Source organism: Sturnus vulgaris, chromosome 11 (assembly GCF_052056855.1).
Source record: "Sturnus vulgaris isolate bStuVul1 chromosome 11, bStuVul1.hap1, whole genome shotgun sequence".
NCBI classification, from domain to species: Eukaryota; Metazoa; Chordata; class Aves; order Passeriformes; family Sturnidae; genus Sturnus; species Sturnus vulgaris.
In genome coordinates this window covers 20706837-20724773 of record NC_142253.1, presented here as the reverse complement: position 1 = coordinate 20724773, position 17937 = coordinate 20706837, and the positions used below count along the sequence as shown (strand labels likewise).

Here is a 17937-nt window from a genome sequence, read left to right as displayed (position 1 = left end):
GTGTAGTAGATGACTGCAGTTCATTATATCACTGGAAGTGCTCTAATGTTTACTGGGCAGGGTAAAATACTGAAATGTTTGAACACTGCTCACCATTTGGGTCTTTTTCTCTATAATTAAGAGTTTCTCAGAGTTGCTTCCCAAAGATAGAAAGAGTAGGAATGTCTGATATTTTGACTTGCTTATCTCCCTCCCAGACATAAACAGTGATTACCACCCTCTCCTCAGTGAACTGAACTCTGCAGCACTGTAATTATTCCCTTGCAGAGGGGAAGGTCTGTCCAATCTTTCCATGGGTACTTTTTATCTATTTGTTCAAATGAAAACAAAGAGGCAAGACGGATTTAACCCTGCCAATTAAACCCCCCAGCCTGAAGAGCCAGGGGGTGATTATCCTGGAAGTGGCTGCAGTTAATGATGAGTCTTAGGAGAAAATGAAGGCAAAGCCTGACCAGCATTATTGGCTGTCACAGGACACTGGCACGGGGTGTTTCTACCCAGTAGTTTTCCAATTAAGGGGAAATAGGGTCATTAGGGGTTGCTGGGATTTGGAACAGTCTGAGTTTGTAGCTGTAGTGTCCCTGAATTGTGGCATTTTCTCTTCAGGAGCATACAGAGAGCTGACCGTCCCTGGTGCAGTGGAAGCCAGAAGTGCAGGAGTAAACATTTCCCTCTTTGAATAAATCATGGCTGGCTGAATAAAACATGCTGTGCATCCCTGGGTTTAGCAGCAGAGGCTGGTAGGGGCTCTCTTAGTTAACCAGAGTTAGAAGTAGATGACCTAAAATGCTACATGTTATTATAAAACAGAGAAAGGTACCAGCAGAAAAATTCCCATTCTGGGGTCAGTTTGCATTGTTTTTGTGAAGAGTGAAGACTTTCTTATTGAGCATTTTGGGATTGAAGGCAAAGTAGAAATGGCATTTTTCTTAATTTTTTCCTATTTTATTCCTCCATTAACTCAGAGGGCTGAAAAGAAGCTGCTGCTTTGGAGGACTTCAGATGGGGAATTTCTCCTTTGGCACCTTAGACACTTGCACCATTTAGGATCAGGCTGGTTTGGTTTTCTTTTGCAGTGTGGAGTTCTCCTTTGGAAATATATTCAGCTCTTGCATGGTTTTGCCTGAAATTGGTGTGTGAGACTCCAGTTTTGCAGAGCAATCACTGCCTTGCTGTTATTTTCTGCTCTTGTATTATTTTCTCTCAGTTAATCACGTGCGGAGTCACTAAAACATCTCAGAGCAGCGTGGGGACACTGGGCTGGACCAGGATGGATTTTTGTGCACCACTAGATGGAGCAAAAAAAACCAAAAACAAACCAATTCAACTGAGATAAATTAAGAGATTTATCTCCCAAAGTAGATTTTAACTAGCTGAAGGAAGATACTGTGTAATGTAGGAGAAGAAATAATCCTCTGAAAAATGCACCAGGGTGCAGATCCCAACACAGGTGCAGTCAAGGTTTTAAGATGCTCCCTTAGCCAAACAAGCAGCTGTGTCATGGAACAGAGATTGCCACCATTCCAGACAACTGAGGATTCATGAGGAGTTTGAATTATAAAGCAATTTATGGCCCAGGCAGCTCCTGCCTTGAGCAGGTGCCCAGGGATGGCAATGCCAGTGGAGCGAAGCAGCACTGGGACAGCCCCTGAGGTCACTGCCAAGAGGTGGGGACTTGGAATTCCCTATTTGGAAAGGCTGAGCCCCCTCTGGAACCCCCCGAGCCACAGCTTTGTGAGGGCAACATTTGTATTCTGGAATATTTATTTGCCAAATGGACCTTTTTGACGTGACGCATTAATTCCTTTTTCACCTCAAATACTGAAATGGAGCAGGGAGTTTTCAGAAAATCCAAGCCCAAAAAACCACATCCAGACATCTGTGGGAGTGCTTGCTGTCTTTGCGTTGTGCCAGAATTGTGAGCGGGTGGTGGTAGAATTTATTTGAGGTTTGGTTTCTTTTTCAATAATTGACTATTTCCTGCGTGGGGGCTAGAGGGAGCTCCAATGCAGCCTTCCCAAAGCTTTCCCAGTAAATCACTCCTGCCTGGCGTAGTCCATGGAGCTGCCAAGGAGGGAGGAAGCCAGCTCGATGTACTTCTGCACCCTGGGAGCACTGGACACGGGATATGTATGGATATATAGATATATATATATATATGGATATATATGGATATGCATGGCAGGATGCCCTACAGTCAGTGTCATTTATATATTTTATAACTATTATCACAAATGTTGTCTATAAGTTTTATAATTATTACTCTAAATATGCTGTTTGTTTGTGCCCCCACTTTTCTGGAGTATAATGCAGGATGTATTCCAGGGAAGGTTTGTGTTACACAGCACAGGAAAAGCCCCAGGGGGTGTTTCACATCCCCCTGTCACTGGTGCTTTTCTGGGAAGGGCTGTGAGAACCAGACAGACACACAACAATACCTCTCCTAGGCTAGTAGGTTTTCAAATACATTGATAATTAAAAGGTGTGAAAAATATGATTCTATAGATTTTATTACTGCCAGATAAACATACCTGCTGATAAATCAGCAGAAAATCCAGGTTTATTATTCTACCTCTGCTGTAGTAATTTATAATAGTTAATTATATCACACCTGTATTTTCAAGGTGTCTGGCGTTCTGAACCTTTCCTCTCATTTTCTGTGACATGGTTTAGTGGCATGGGGGTGTTCAGCTGGAAGTTGGATTTGAAATATTAAGAGGTGTGTTTCAACCTCAGTGATTCTGTGGTTCACGTGGGTTTCCCATTTTCTTTTAACTCCCCAAACTGCACCAGCTGCTCAGGGCTGGGAGGGCCCTGTCCAGGAGAGGCTGGGTCGAGCAGCCCTGGGGATTTATCCGCCTTTCCTAGATGTTTGTCCTCATTCCCTGGGTATTTTATCCCATTCCCTGGGTATTTTATCCCATTCCTTGGGTGTTTATCCCCATTCTGTGGGTGTTTATCCCCCTGCCTTCCTTGGCTCACCCTTCTGGCAAAGGGAAGGGGCTCTGGGGTTCAGGATGAGCCCAGGGTCCAGGCAGGGAGCTTGGGGCTCCAGGACCCAGTTCCTCACTGGAATCAGAGATCACTCCTTGTGCTGAGCTGCCACAAATGGATGGATGAGGAGAGACAGAACTGCACTGAGTCCATCCATGAGGAGAAATGCCATTAATGAGTTCAGGGAGAGTTTTTCTGGCTGTGTCTGGATCCACTCCAGCCTCCTGCCCCCAGCTATGAGCTGACCCTTTGTGCCTCAGCCCCGCTGCCATCTGGCTTCCTCCTGGGACCCAGAGATGTCTCCAGCCACTGACCCTCCAGGAGACCTTGAGGACCTTCTTGGGGAAGGGAGGGACCATCAGAGCCAGGCAGTTTTGGTTTTAGCAGCAGAACTCTACAGGGTCAGAAGCAGAGAGCAGCTGTGCAGCTGATGTGGAATGGAAGTGTGGGTTGGGCTGGAAGGGACCTTAAAAATCATCCAGTGCCACCCCCTGCCATGGGCAGGGACACCTTCCCTAGACCAGGCTGTCTCACCCAACACATTGTGGTTCCATAAAACAAAGTTTATAAACCAAAGAGTGCAGGGCAAACATTTGGTGTTAAAGTTTCTGTGAAATAAAGGTGCTGGAATGGGAGGGTTCCACAGACCCTGATGAGCAAGGCCTTGTCTTTGACACTTTTACGTGCCAGGAATGTTTTATCTCAGTCATTCCTGTAAAAAGAAGGTGTTCCTGTTTTCCCTGTAGACCTGAGATTTGAGAAGATTTGAAAATAATTATTTGCTAAACAGGCTGGAAAGCTGGAATTTCAAATAACCAAAAGCAGTTTCTTTGATTTATATTTACTTCCTATATTCAGGTGTAAATGTGCAAAACAGTATAATGAAAATATATCCCTTTCTAATTTCTAGTGCTTCAAGCAAGTCCTTCCTCTTCCATGCCCATTCAAGTATTTAGGGGTTTTTTATGTTATTTGTGTGCTCTTTGGCTTTTAATGATCTTTGGCTGATGCGTTCCTAGAACTAATGCGTAAAATCAGCCCAATTTATGACCCACTAATGTAAGCATTTTATCCTAAAGAAAGTATGTCACATTTCATTCACCTCTGAATTTTTTTTTTCAAGCCAATCACTGGAGCATTGCACACCTAAAAATGAGATAGCGTTGAAATCCATCTTGCTCTCTTCAATTAAATTCATTTTTACGGAGGATTCAATTAGTTGTAATTGCTGCTTTACGACACGCTTTTGCCAGGGGCTGGGGTGTGAGATAATTAATCTCGATCAGGACGTGTTACTGAGATCATTTTCCTCTGTCACCCAACGAGGGGTGTCATTAATCAGGAGCTGTCTCTGCCAGCACCGTCCCTGCCCCATGGCAGATGGCCCTGACAAACCACTTTGTGTGCTGGGGTCGTGCTGGTCTCGATGCCTAGAGGAGCTGGAGCAGAGTTAAGAGGAATAAATGGATGTTTACTGAGGGGCCTTCAAAGGCCACACCCTGGCAGTGCCAGTGCCACCCACAGTTATGGCCCTGCCCAGATGGCTCCAAGATGGAAGCAAAAGATGGCTTGGTCACAAGATCTCACATCTTTATAGGTTTTAGTCCATTTGCATAAAGAAGTCAACTGTCCAATTAATAGCCTCAAATCATGAAGTCTCATCCTCCTTGCTTGCTTGTCCACCCTCCTCTTTTCACATTGTTTATGCTTAGGGCCTGAAGTTTGAAGAGATTGTCCTTGAGTCCCCAGCTGGATTGGGACTGTTTTTTCTTCACCACCCTGTGAAAATATAACTCTTAATATAAAATTAAAAGCTGCACACCCAAGCAGAACAGAAAAATTAAACCGTAAGGCATCAGTTTGATTAAAGCCACTTGAATCCTTTGTGAGGGTGACTCTCAGCTGTGCCCAGCACTCTCAGCTTCCCAGGGTGCTGGAGGTGCCTCCAGCATCCAGTCTGGGGTTGAGGTGCTCTCCATCTTCCTGGAGCTCTTCAGGAGCCCACCAGGACATTCTTTATAACTTCACTATTGAGTCATCTTTTCAAGTTGTTCTTCTTTTTGATCTGAGGGAGCTCACTTGAAAGTTTTGTGTTTAATTTTATGCTGGATTCCAAGGGAGACGTGGGCAGGAATTATCCTTGGGTCGATTACTTCAGTGCCTGGAGGAAGGAAATAGCCAGGGCTAAGGTGAGGGAACAGCCACTGCTTTTAGAAGTAAAGCTGAAAGCAACAAATAGGCTTTATCAACTCATTTGATGTTTTTCATCAAAGACTGAAGGATGATCAAAGAGCCATGAGGGGAAGCAAAGGTTCAGGTGTGTAGTGGAGCAGCAGGAAGTCTTTATTCCAGATGAGGCCAAATGAAAGCTTGGCTTTCAAGTTTCATTAGGGACCTGTCTTGGCCACACACTGAGTCCCCCTGCAGAAAGCCCCCAGTTACCTGAGCAGGAACATTTGGGGGGCAGTTTTGTCAGTGGCCATGTAAGATGCTCTACCTGTAACCTGGAGTGGGGAAATGTGGGGTTGTGGAGGTTAAAACTGGAGGTGAAGTGGTGCCTCCTCCAGGCAGATGTGCTGGTTTCTGCCAGCTCTTTCTTCCATCTGGTTCTCTGGTATGGAAAAGTTTAATGGTGAAATGGTCTTTGAGTAAAACCAAGGGATGGAGAAGACTCATTTAGCACTTACTTTGACATTTTCCTTCCACTTTGTGTTCTCTGTGTTTTGACAGCTTTTCCAAAGAATTTCAGCACTCTGTGTATGTGTGTTTTTCAGGTATGGTTGGCCTCCAAACACATCCAGCTGCATCCAGAGGGCAGCCAAAACCTTTGGATGCATCAGGGACTGCCCATCCTGATTTCTAGGTTTGCACTGAAGCTGCATGAATTCTCATGGGTGCAGAGGCACCCTGACCTGTTCTACTGTAAATACTGGAATTTAGGATGAGTATGGGGAGCACTCAGGAGCTCTTGAATTGTGTAAATCACACAGTCATTTTGTTGTGGTTTCAACTGGCTCCTTTTAGTATCAAAATTCAGGGCAGTGAAAATTATTATTACTGTAAATTGATAAAAGTAAACTGCCAATTAGCTGGAAAATCCTGTTTCCTTTCAGTTGAGGAGCTGCTCTGCAGTTGCCCATCCTTTCCCAGCACACTCACCACTAACCCCACGTTTTGTTGTTTGGCCACAGACCTGCTGACGTAGCTCCAGTTGGGTTTCGGTTTGGATTCTCTGCTAGTGTGCTAATTGCATGTTATTTAACTTAGGTTTGTAAGCCTTGGCTTCCAGAAAGCAATAATGCTTTTAAAAAAATCTAACCCTGCTTTCAGCCTGTAGGTTTGAGCTTGCAGAGGAGTAGGATCACTGAAACATTGACTGTGCATGTGGAGTGATAAAGAGGTTATTTTCCGTCTTTAAAAAGGAGCATCATAACCTCTGACAGACTGACAGAGTGCACTAGAATTTAAGCCATTGAATCTGCTTATCTGAAATATCTCTGTCAATTTTCCTTTTGAGAAATGATGGGATTAAGATAATAAATGCAGCTTTGCTGAATGATAAGGAAGCAGCATGTGGATTGTAGGACTTCGAATACACTTAGCAGCGTGTGTAATTCTGTACATTTCCTGGGAAACAAAAGAGGAATGCCCATTGATCCACAGTGTCTTGTAATGTGCTGCTTCTGTGAAATGCTGGGTGATCACAGAAGAGCAGCACTGGCGTGCAGAGGAATATTCATTGATTGGGAGTGGATGTATTGAAATAGGGTGGAAGCCGTGTGAATTCTGAAATGGCAATGCTGGTGCTTGTGGAGAGCTGCAGGAATGAATGGCTTTGTCATGGCAGGTGATAAATGAGCCCTGGCAGTGCAGGCTGGGCTCCTGCTGCCTGTGGCTCCTGCCCAACCCCGCTGTTCTCCTTTCCCTGTGGGATGCAGAGTGCAGGGAGCTGCTGCAGCTGCAGACTGCCCCAGCTCCCACTGAGCTGGACATGTAGGGGCTGCTGATGGGAAGGTGAGAAACAAATCTCTCGCCCAAAAACCAAGGGAAAAGTGGAGTGGATGTGTCCCTGAGCCACCTCTGAGTGCCAGCAGGAGCTGTCACAGTGTGTTTAAATCCACCTGCACCACTTGCACCAACAGGAACAGGCTCAGTTTCAAGTGATGCTCTTGTAAGTCTGTGTCTGAGGATGTGATGTAATGTGGCCAGTTTGTTGTGTGTTCGTTGTGCATTCACCTTGGTGAGGTTTTTATCCTCCACTGCATCACTTGCACAGAATCACAGAATCATGAGGTTGGAAGAGACCTTCAGGATCGAGTCCAACCCATGCCCAAACGCCTCAACTAAACCATGGCACTGAGTGCCACATCCAGCCACAGAGCTGCTGGGAGCTGGCAAAAGGACCTGGGAGATTCAAACACAAATTACACCTCCAGTTCAGGTTTGCTCACCAGCCTTTGTTTTCTGTTGGTTTCAAGTGGGGTGATCTCAAATGCCATGGGAGGATATTTGGAGGACTGGAATGTTTATGGTCCCTGCATGTGGGGAGCTGTGCAGGGTCTCTCTGGGTTGTTTGCTGGGATTTTGCTCACCCAGAGTAGAGCAGTTTGCCTAACTCAGGTAGTCCCAGAGCTCCATCCACAGTCATCAAGGAACCTTTCACATAATGTGAAAGTGCTGTGGGATTTGTGGCTCTCACAAGCATCACTTTCTGTGCAGATGATACAGAAACAAAAAGGGAAAGCTGCTGCTGGCCAGGGACACCAGTGAGGATTCCTGGTGGAGAGCAAGTTTGCCCAACCATGTTGTTGAACAAGACGTTTTCAAACAGTTCAGCTCTCAGATTACATTAGCAGGCTGGACCTTGGCCTCACAGGGGATTAAACATAGATCTAGAAGCTTTAATGTCTTCAAACTGAGTTATGTACAATTGGCTGCTGCTATCACAAAGCTCCTTCTCTTCCTTCTTTGGAAAACCTCAATTCCCACGTCCCATGTACGGGTTGGTTTTGTTTTCAAGGTTCTAAATTTGAACTGCAAATAGTAGTGAAGCTTGTTAATAAACATCTGATCTTTGTCTAACTCTGGGAATAAATGCAATTTAAATGATGGGCTTCACTTCTAACAAAGCCAAAACCACATCACTTCAATATTTTAATATGAAATCAGTTCCTCTGGCAAGATAGCACCTTGAAAAACAGTGCTGGGTAGATGTTCAGCAGATAATAAATTCTAAACTGCTTCTTGTCATTGGGGCGGGTCGCTGATAAAGTTGTTTATTTTTTTCCTCAGAGTTCAGGGCTTGGGAGCTTGCAGCTCCTTTGGAAAACCCAGCAGAAGACTGGGCTGCCTGAATACGAGGCAGTCACAGCAATGAAATCCTAAACATCAGGGCCATTAACCTTGTTAACTCCTTGTTGGAGTTAATTTAGGTCGTGGCAGTTTTTGAAAGTTAATTTTTCAAGTAACATTTTTACTGAAACAGAAATTACAGCATTTCCAGGTCCCCTTGTTGTTACTCCTGCAGAGTGCTCTAGGAATGCAGGTCCCAAGTTTGCAAGCACAAATGGGTTTTGTTTAATGTAATTCTGCTGTCCTTGCACAGAAATTCAATTTCACTTTTGCACAGTGTTCTGAAATTAATGAAGCCAGCTGAGCCTTGCTAGTCTGGCTACTTCCTTCTAGTTTTTGGGGTCATGGGCTTGGGCTTTGTTTCCTAGACGTTGCTTTTCTTACAGATCTAAAATCTCTTTGAGATACTGCAGTTGTAATTTGATTTGGAAAGCATGTTGTAAAAACGAGTGTTTGGGCACAAATGAGCGTTCTGTGTGAGTGACCTGTGCTCTGAGGACAGGCAGTGGAGCTGGTTTCCATTTCCAGTGCTGGGAGCACTCCAGACCCAACAAGGGGTCCGGCACATTCCCAACTTTGGGAATGCAATTCACTTGAGCCCCAAGCAAGGAAAGTCTTTTGTTTCTAAGAGCAGCATTAAGCATGTGTTTAAATACTTCCTTGTCTAAATGATTCATTAATATATTTGGAACAAAATGTATGAGAAGAGAAAATGAGAAGCAGGAATTTCCATGGTATCCTTTAAGGCCCTTCTCTCTGGAAGCTGCCTTTCCACAGGTGAGCAGTGCCAGTTCTTTAAGCACAGCTATTGAATTGTCTGTCCAGCAGAAAGGTTTCACCTGAGGTGTATTTTCAGGTTGTGTCCAATGACTGCTCTCAGTCGGGTGCTGTTTCCCTCTGCCCTCTCACCCACACAGTCCTGTGGAATCCTCTGGAGCGGGGCCAGACCTACAGTGAGACAGCTTTGCTGAGCTGGATCTGCTGAATGCAGCTGCCAGAGCCACTCCAGCTTCCCTGGGAGCTGCTGCCTGTGCTCCATCCCTGCTGTGTCACTGGCTGCGTGTCCCAGGGAAGGGGAGCGTCCGCCCGGGCCACCGTGGCTGGCAGTGGCCCATGGCAGGGCCAGGGCCAGGGGATGAGGGGAGACTGGAGCCTGGCAGTGCCTGCATTCACTCTCTCTGTTGATGGGAGAGAATTAATTAATGCAGGCCACGGCTGATAAAGGGCGCTCCAGACAGAGCCGTGTCACTGCAGGGCTCCAGCCACAGCTCCATCAGATCCCCCCGAGTTCTGGGAGGAGACCAAGCTCTCCATCAGCTCCTGCTCCATGAGATTCCAATGAGAATTTCCCACAGCTTGACCGTTTGTTGGGGAGATCAGGTGAAGGAGTGTGACAGGAGCTGGACTGCCAGGCCCCAGGTCCCTTGAGCTCAGGGCACTTTGGGGTTTTTGGGAATGAGCCCTCCCTGATGGTTTGGGATATGAAGGGATGATTTTCTTTGAACGGCTGGATTATCATTTCCAGTTTTGTTTCTGAGGGATGGGCTGTCCTGGCTGAGGATGATCCTTTGTCCTCTTCTTTCTGCTTGTTGGCATTGGATGCTTTGGGCTTTCCTTCCAGAAGGAGCACTGAGACTGGGATCCATGGTGTGCCAGATCATCCTCAAGCAAAAGTATAAATATTTCTATTTAGTGAAGCTGCACTTTGGAGTATAAAGAAATAATTTCGTTCTCCTTTGTGTGTGAGCATGTGGAGCATCACAGCACTAGCCTGCAGTGAGCCGGTTTCCCTTTCTTCTATGAGCTGCCAGCTCCTAGGAAGAAACTGTGCTGAGCAGCAGCAATTATTCGCTGAGCAACACCCCAGACAGGGTATTAATATTTAATGTATTATTCTGCATTCCTTCCCTCAGTGTGAGAGGGATGCAGCAGCACAGTGCTGCAAGCACTGAGGCTGACAGAGCTCAGAGCTTTTCCCTTTTCCTTTCCCCTCACACCCCTCTGAGCTATCTGCACACAGCATATCTTTGTACTCTGCTGCTCCAAGTGTATCTCCCTTCTTAGCCAAAAGATGATATATTTAAGCAGTCTTTATTTGGGATCAAGCTGGGGGTTTGCTTCAGCTGCGATTATTTCATCTGTCACCACTGTGCGTTTTGGTGCCAGAAGAATATCTTGGCTTTTCTCAAATTGGATATTTTTCTGGCCGCTTGCACGATGTGTGCTTGTGCTGTGTGGTTGTTTGTAGGCTCTGCCAGCAGTAAGAGAGTGGTGCTGGGGTCTCCTCTGTCCTCTGGTGAGCAGCTAATGAAGCAGTTGCAGCCATCTGCACTGATGGGAAGGGACTTCCGTGCCCCAGCTCAGCATTATCCAGGCAAATTGAGCCCGGAGGGTGGAGGCTGCCCAGGGGAGGGGAGGCAGCTGCACCGAGCCATCAGTGTGGGGACTCCCCCAGGATTATCCACTCAGCCCAGCAAGAACCTCCTCAGAACTTTGCCCTCCATCACGAGAGGTGAAAGCAAGGCTGATGGGTGGACACGGGGCTGGGCTGTGCAGTGCCTGTCCCTGTCCATCCAGCTCAGCCACAGCACAGTTCTGGGTGTCCCTGTCACTCTGGGGCTTGCTGTAGGCACAGGGACACCTTCCAAATGCTCCGTGGTTCCCACTGGCACTGCTCCACATGGAGAGGCAGAGGGGCTCTGTAGCAGTCCCAGATCAATAATACTCCTTGTCTGCTGTCACAGCTGAGCAAAACACCACTGGAGGTTTTCACTTCTCCAGTGTTCATTCCCTGCCCTCTCTTTGTCACACAATATAAGGAGCTCCATCTCAGACTATTTCCAAAATAAGCTTCAGTTACACTGATTTTTGTATTTTCAAAAACCAGTTTCTTTAATGATTAAAAAAAAAAAAAAAAAAAAAGCAAAATAAACCAGAGCTTTGCATCACGGCTCAAGATGCCAAGAGCTAATTGTGTGCTTCTCTTCAATCTGCTAAAATATTGTGCAATAAGATCTTTTAGACACCCAGTGGCTGGCTGTGCTTTCTGCTCACCACACAGTAGCAATAGCAAGAGCTGGAGCCTGTGGCCTTGTTTTGTGCTCCAGGACAGAACTCTTGACTAGAATTGTGTTTACAGTTTTTGTCTGTGGATGCCCAAAGCCTACTGTCTGAATTTTAGACCAGTGATTTATTGGAAATATTTATATTTTGTCCTGCATGATGGACTGCAGAAGTGGGCTGATCACGCCTCCTGTGCTGATGGACACAGATGGAAGCTCTGGGCAAGCTCCTGATCCAGGAGCTGTGGATATCCATACTTGGGATAATCCTTTTAGCCTTGAAAGCAGTTGGGACTACCAACAATTACACACATTCTTCAGGTTTCCTGCTGACCACCTTAGCAGGAAATAATTCCAGTGTGTGCCCTGAAATGTCGGGAATGTGCATGGCAGGAGATGTCGTTCAGCTGAGTCACCAGTGAAACTGGGGCAGTTCCCTCCACTGCCCACCTGGAAGGACCTTGCAAACTCCATGGAAACAAACTGGAGACACAAAACAGCCCCCAGGGTGGTTTGGGGCATTCCCTGATAATTCTAGGCAGTTCTGCAGTTTGTGCTCTGCCTCAGCTCAATTTTCACTCAAAGCCTTGGGCATAGTTCTGCAGTTTATGGTACTTTGGGAATTTTTAAAAATATCTTTATTAATATCAGTGGAAATTTTACATATATAGACAAGTCTGTTGTACTTAACAATATCTTTTTAATGACCTCATCATTAGATATTGTCTGTGCTTCTTTCTGGGCTACAAATGTCCTGAGCCAGTGCCTGTTAAGAATAAACAGGACTGTCAGACCTTCCTGCTCATTTTCTTCACAGCGGTGCAGTATTTTATTTTCCTGTCCAGTTAATTTGTTAAAAACCCAAACAAAACGAACAAACGTTATTTTGAAGTAACCTACATGAGATACATTTTTATCATTCCTGAAGTGATCCAGGACAGTGCAATGAGATTTTTGGTTTGCTGCAGCTTTAATGACATTGTGTTCAGAATCTGGGTTATTTTTATGTTTTAAATTAACTTTCCATCTTTGAGCAGTTTGGAAAGAAACCAAAAGACTTAAATGGGATTTTAGCTGGAAAGAAAGAAGGGGAGTGATGATGTGATTATGCTATTCTGTAAATTCAATAAGAATTAACTAACTTTCTGTACCCAAAATCCAGGTCTTTCAGTGGAATTTAAACTTGATTTCTCCTATTTCTACTGGGGGTTTTTGTAGCCACTAAATGTTGGTTTTCATGTTGTCAGACTACTCCTGAGGTTTTCCACAGTGCCAGGCTGAGTCTGGGGGTGGGTGGCCAGGTAAAAAGGCTGGGCTGTAACAATTCTGGGGGTGTAGCCCTCCTTTGTTTTCCATCTTCCTCCCCACAGTGTGGGGATCTGTCTCACCTAGGGAATTTCTCCACATCAGCTCCAGAAGCTTTTCCTGTCTTTGCCACTGTTCCTATATCTGATCTTCACCTAAGAAACCACACAGAAGTTGGGGAGGTTTGGGTATGAAAAATGTCTTTGCTGAAATGGTTGACAAGCAGTGGCACAGGCTGCCCAGGGCAGTGCTGGGATCAGCAGCCCTGGAAGTGCTCAGAAAACATTTGGATGTGGTGCTGAGGGACGTGGTTTGATGGGCCTGGCAGAGTCAGGGGAATGGTTGGACTCATCCTGGAGGTGTTTCCCAGCCTGGAGGAGCCTGTGGTTTATGACCCCAAGAGGGCTGTTTTTGATGAGAGCTGTGCTTTCCCTAGGTGTCTCTAAATATAGAAATACAAGTGCCTCTCCTGACTGAGGGTTTGGGTGCTGGGATGCCTGACTTCGAGGAGAGCCAGGATTCCTAATGAAGCTGTAATCCTGCTCCTGGGGGTTGTGCAAGGAGTCCCCAGGTCAGGAGTGCTCAGTGTCATCAGGGGTGTGCTGGGGCTGGGGCTAATCGCTGCTCATTAGCATCTCCTCTGTATGCACAGCACACCCCTGCTGCACAAAGACAGCGTCTGAGAAAGAGTTATTTATTTATTCATAGCACCAAGGGCCAAAACTGCTCAGAGCAGATTTTTTTTCTGCAAGTCTGGGTTAAGAGCAAGGCAAAAGCCCCCTGGGTGAGCGGGCTGGCACCTGCACAGCACACGGAGGGAAACAGGAAACTTCACTATAAGTTCACCCTTTTCCGTGCTTAAACCAACACCCAGCCTCATATGTGAGCCACCCCCTCAAAATTCAGCACTATTCACAAATCCTGAACTGGGGAAGCAAACAAATTAAAGGGTGGCATTAGCTGTCCAAAGCTATTTTAAAGCTTCAGTGCTTCAGTTAAGAGCTATTTGGACAATATGGTTTGTCTCCATTTCTGTACAGCTAATTCTTGCTGCTTTTATGGCCTCCTCCCTTCACACCACCCTGTTTATTTTTGTAAACAAATTAGGAATCTTGGGATTCAAAGTAAAGATTTGGCATTGATTTATGAATGGCCACTGTAAATATAATTAATGCAGCTCTCATGTGAGTTTTATGAACCTCCACAGACTGTACATGTTTATGACTCTGTGAGCAAAGGTTGATCTGTGGCCATTTGTGTAAGGGATAGAAATAGATGAGTGCAAGTAGCCATTTAAAAATAATGGGGCTTTGGCTGATGTTTTATTACAGCCTGTGAAAAAAACTGGCTTCACCCTAAAAACGTACCTCTGTATTATATATATATATAATTATAATAAACCTGGAGTCATGCTCAGAGAGAGCAAGGGTAATTACACCACACTGTATGTTAAATACTGCTGCTCAGATATGAAGAGACTTAGAGAACTTCCTCAGTCCTTACAATGACCTGGACTTCGTGCTGCAGTAATTCTGCAGGACAACTCCACAGTTGCCTTTTTGGGTAGAGAGCAGAAAGCCCCAGAGTGTAAAAGTCACTCACTTAGATACAGAGGGATTGAGTGCTTTTAGAATATTGGAAATTGATCTGCTCGTGACTTATTCGGACAAAGGGTTCTCTAATTTCCCCTCTCTAATCTAGGAAAGGGTGGTGGGGTTTTTGTTTATTTGCTCTCATGTTTAATGGCATGCTAAGCACTCTGAAATGCCAGTAAGAAGGAGGAGAATGCAAAGTCATTGATTTTTAAGGACACAGAATTTTTTAATAGTTCATGCTTTTAATTTGATTTATACTTTAATGATTTGCAATTTTATTCTTTTGCTGTCACCTCAGGACTTCACTGGAAACAGGAAGCAGCGTCTCAACTGACCCACTCAGGTACTGTAGCAATCACAGCTGGTGGTTGTAGGTGTGAGCTGACAGAACTGCCCTGCTCTGCATCAGCTGCACATCACAGCTTTGTCCTGCAATGCACAGCCAGCAAAGGCACTGACAGAATAGCTGGGTTTTCCTAAGAGGGGATAATTTGCTCTTTTCTGGGATTTCCAACTTGAAATTCTGCTCTAGCTTCAAACCCTGGGTTTGTTCTCGGAGGAGCACAAAGGGGAGGGACAGAAGGTGTGTCTGTGCACAAACCACCTCTCCCTCAGATTTTTATAACCTTCATGTTGCCAATATTTGGTGTTTCCTCCTGTCCTGGCAGATCTGTGCTGCTTTGGGGAGCAGTTGTGTGGAGATGTCACTTGTGTTCCTGTTGCTCAGCATTTTGATAAAAGCACCCACCCTTCAGAGAGCTCTGTCACAGGAGGCACTGCCAGCACTGGGATTTCACTTTGATCGCTCCATTTAGAAAGAAATGCTTGGCCCTGTTAAACACTGCATATCAAATGGGTACCTTGCATCTTTTGTTCTCATCCCTGCACATTGAAAAGTGCATCAAAGGCACAGAGTTCCTTTGATAAAGCTGGAGCAGAGTCCCTCCCTCTCAAATTGGCAGCTGCTTTGGTACAAGTCTTTCTTTGGAGATGTTCTGGGTTGAGGATGTGATTTTTTCCCACATGATGTCATTTGCACCTTCCTTGAACACAACGGTGGGTGCTGTTCTGTTTAACCTCATTCAAATTAAGGCCCCTCTGTAATTAATCTTCCATTATTATCCAGTGGAAAGTCTTCTGAAAGTGAATCATTTGCCTTGTTGCCATTTCCTAGCAGCCACCCCCTCTGCTGTGATATTCCCTTTGTCCCTAGCACAACAACACTGCACCACGTTCAGTCCCCACTGTACTTTTGTCCCATTCCCAGTGTGATGGGAACACTGGGCCTTTGTCTGGCAGGACAATGCAGGAAAAATCCCAACTTCCCCCTGCTCTGCTCCTCTGCAAATTTATTTTAACAAGAGCATCGTGTTGCTGGTGTGTGATTTACCAGCGCCAGGTATTGCTCCCACCTTTATTGCAGACTAGAAATAGATTTTTATTATAATGGTTTTTCTTCCAATGAGTATTTTTCCATGGGAGGGAGGGTATCAGTGAGCAATATGGAAGAATTAGATGCATGCAGTAAATCCTTCTGAATATTGAGGGCTGGGCTGAAATAATACCTGAGGGTTACCAGACAAGGATGTAAAAATGCCACTCTAACTATAAATTGAATAATTCTGTGAAGTTAAAAAATCTGTACCATCACAGAGGAGAAACTGAAGAAAACCATTGAGATTTTACCAGATAAAACTGTGAATTTTTCTTAGTGTTAGTTATAGAGGGAAGAGCATGTGATACCTAGTCCTCTGAAGCAGGTCAAATAAGCCTGTTCTGAGCTGTAATTAGACAGAATTAAGGCCATTATTTTTTAAGTACAATGAAAGATAATGGAAGACTTCTTGTTATTTGATGTGTTCTCATGAACCTGTTGAGCAAATTGGCCTTTGAACAGCCCAGAAAATGGGATGTACCAATTAACACAGCTCCACCCAGGGACCTGTCAAGTATTTCCTAGTCAGGAACTAGGAAATACTTGACAGGACAAGTTTTTGGGGTTTTTTTTACTCTTTTTGCATTTTGCTCACAAGTTTCCCGTCCTCATTACAAGGGACATTTCCTCTCAGTGAACCACTCAGTGCTGGAAAGAGTAAAGGTTAATGTGAAAAATTTGCTTATGTCCATTATAAAGAGGAAAATATATAAAAATTGGCATCTTTTATGTGCATATATAGTGGTTGGCACAATTTCTTTCGTAGCATGTGCAGGATTTATTCTGGATATTTTGAGCTGGCGTCTGTCAGCTTTCAGCTTGCATCTGAAAATATTTTGTTTCCTAATATCTAAATTTTAATGTAGCCTTTCTAGAAGGTTGAATTGTCTGTTCCAAATGAGCTGAAAATTTAAATGTTTGAGCTCTGCAGATATTTGAGGTGGATTTGTCATCTTCTGTAGCAAATTGATCAGCCAGTGATTGTGTAAGCCCTGGGAACAGATGTGCAGAGAGGACAGTCCAGATTAAGGGAACAGCAAAATTCTCCCTACCCTTCTCCATGGATACTTTGGCAGCTGAGTGGCCTAATAACCAAAGATAAAGGGTAGGATCAAATGGTGATTAGAATTCATCTGTGGGGTAGCACAGAGAGGTGTCTGAAGCCAAAGAACTTTGTTTTGAGTTTCTGGAAGGCTTCTAGGCAGCAGAGCTGCCTTCAAGGCAGTATAGAAGGAGAAGACCTTGATTTATGTCCTGCCTCTCTGGGAGTCTCTGCAGAGCTGGTCCCCAACACCGAGCCCAAGGGCTCTGCAGGAGCCCTGGAAGGGCAGGGATGCTCCAGGAATGTCTGCGAGGGGCAGGGAGGAACATCTGCGTTGCCAGAGCCTTGAACATCAAATGGTGCCCAGGAATTTTCTGCCCAGCTTTGATGTGGAGGCCACTTCCTGCACTTCAGTGCCCACACAGCACCCAGGGCACGGAGCTGGGCGTGCTCTGGTGTCCTGTGAGCACCTCAAACCTTCCAGGAAGAAGTTCAGCATCTCTTTGCTTGCCAAAACCCTTGTTTTGGACACCTGCTCTGTACTCCCTCACTTTGTAAGGTGCTGGGTGCAGGGTATCATGGATGAATATGGGACCTACACTGGTCCTGTGAAATTCCTAAACTCCACAACACACAAATAGCTACCATGATTTTTTTTGTGTGTGGCCAGTCAAGTATTTCACCCCGGAGTCTTGTGGAAAACAATCTAACTGCTACAGTTTCTGTACTCCACCTAGATAGGGGGATACGCTTTTTTTCTGGGGAAGTAAAATATTTTTCAGGAACGTTCCTGGCATGTCACTCTAAAAGTTTAACTAAGTGAAAAACAGTAGTTCAATATTAGTATTTTGTGAAAGATTGTCACCAGACAAGTCAATTTTCCTGGTCTGCCCAACTTTTGAGAGTAAGGAACTAGGAACTCCAGCAGGCACTGGCTTCATGCTGGGGTTATTTTATCCCTCAGTGTGGATAAAGGATTGCTTTCCTTTAGCCTCAGGGCTCCAGGGGTTGGCAAGAAAATCACCCCTAAAAAAGGAGGTGGTGCCATGTTCCATTTCCACTTGGCCCTTTTTTTAGTGGCAGTGTTTGAAAGCCTTGTCAGAGGCTGAACTCTGAGTGACTGCAGAAATTCTCAGCAAACTGCTCACGGCT

The 17937-nt window shown here is 45.2% G+C and overlaps 1 protein-coding gene across 7 annotated transcripts in view; it reads left to right on the top strand.

Moving 5' to 3' along the window:
* IQSEC1 (IQ motif and Sec7 domain ArfGEF 1) overlaps window positions 1–17937 on the top strand; it is a 283278-nt gene that overhangs the window by 124938 nt on the left and 140403 nt on the right. For 5 of the 7 annotated variants that reach the window (XM_088171712.1, XM_088171711.1, XM_088171722.1 and 2 more), the window contains one exon: window positions 14607–14651. The exons of the other annotated variants lie outside the window; for them this stretch is intronic. In XM_088171712.1, the coding sequence (XP_088027838.1) occupies window positions 14607–14651 (45 nt within the window). The remainder of the gene's footprint in view (window positions 1–14606; window positions 14652–17937) is intronic. 7 annotated transcript variants of the gene reach the window in all.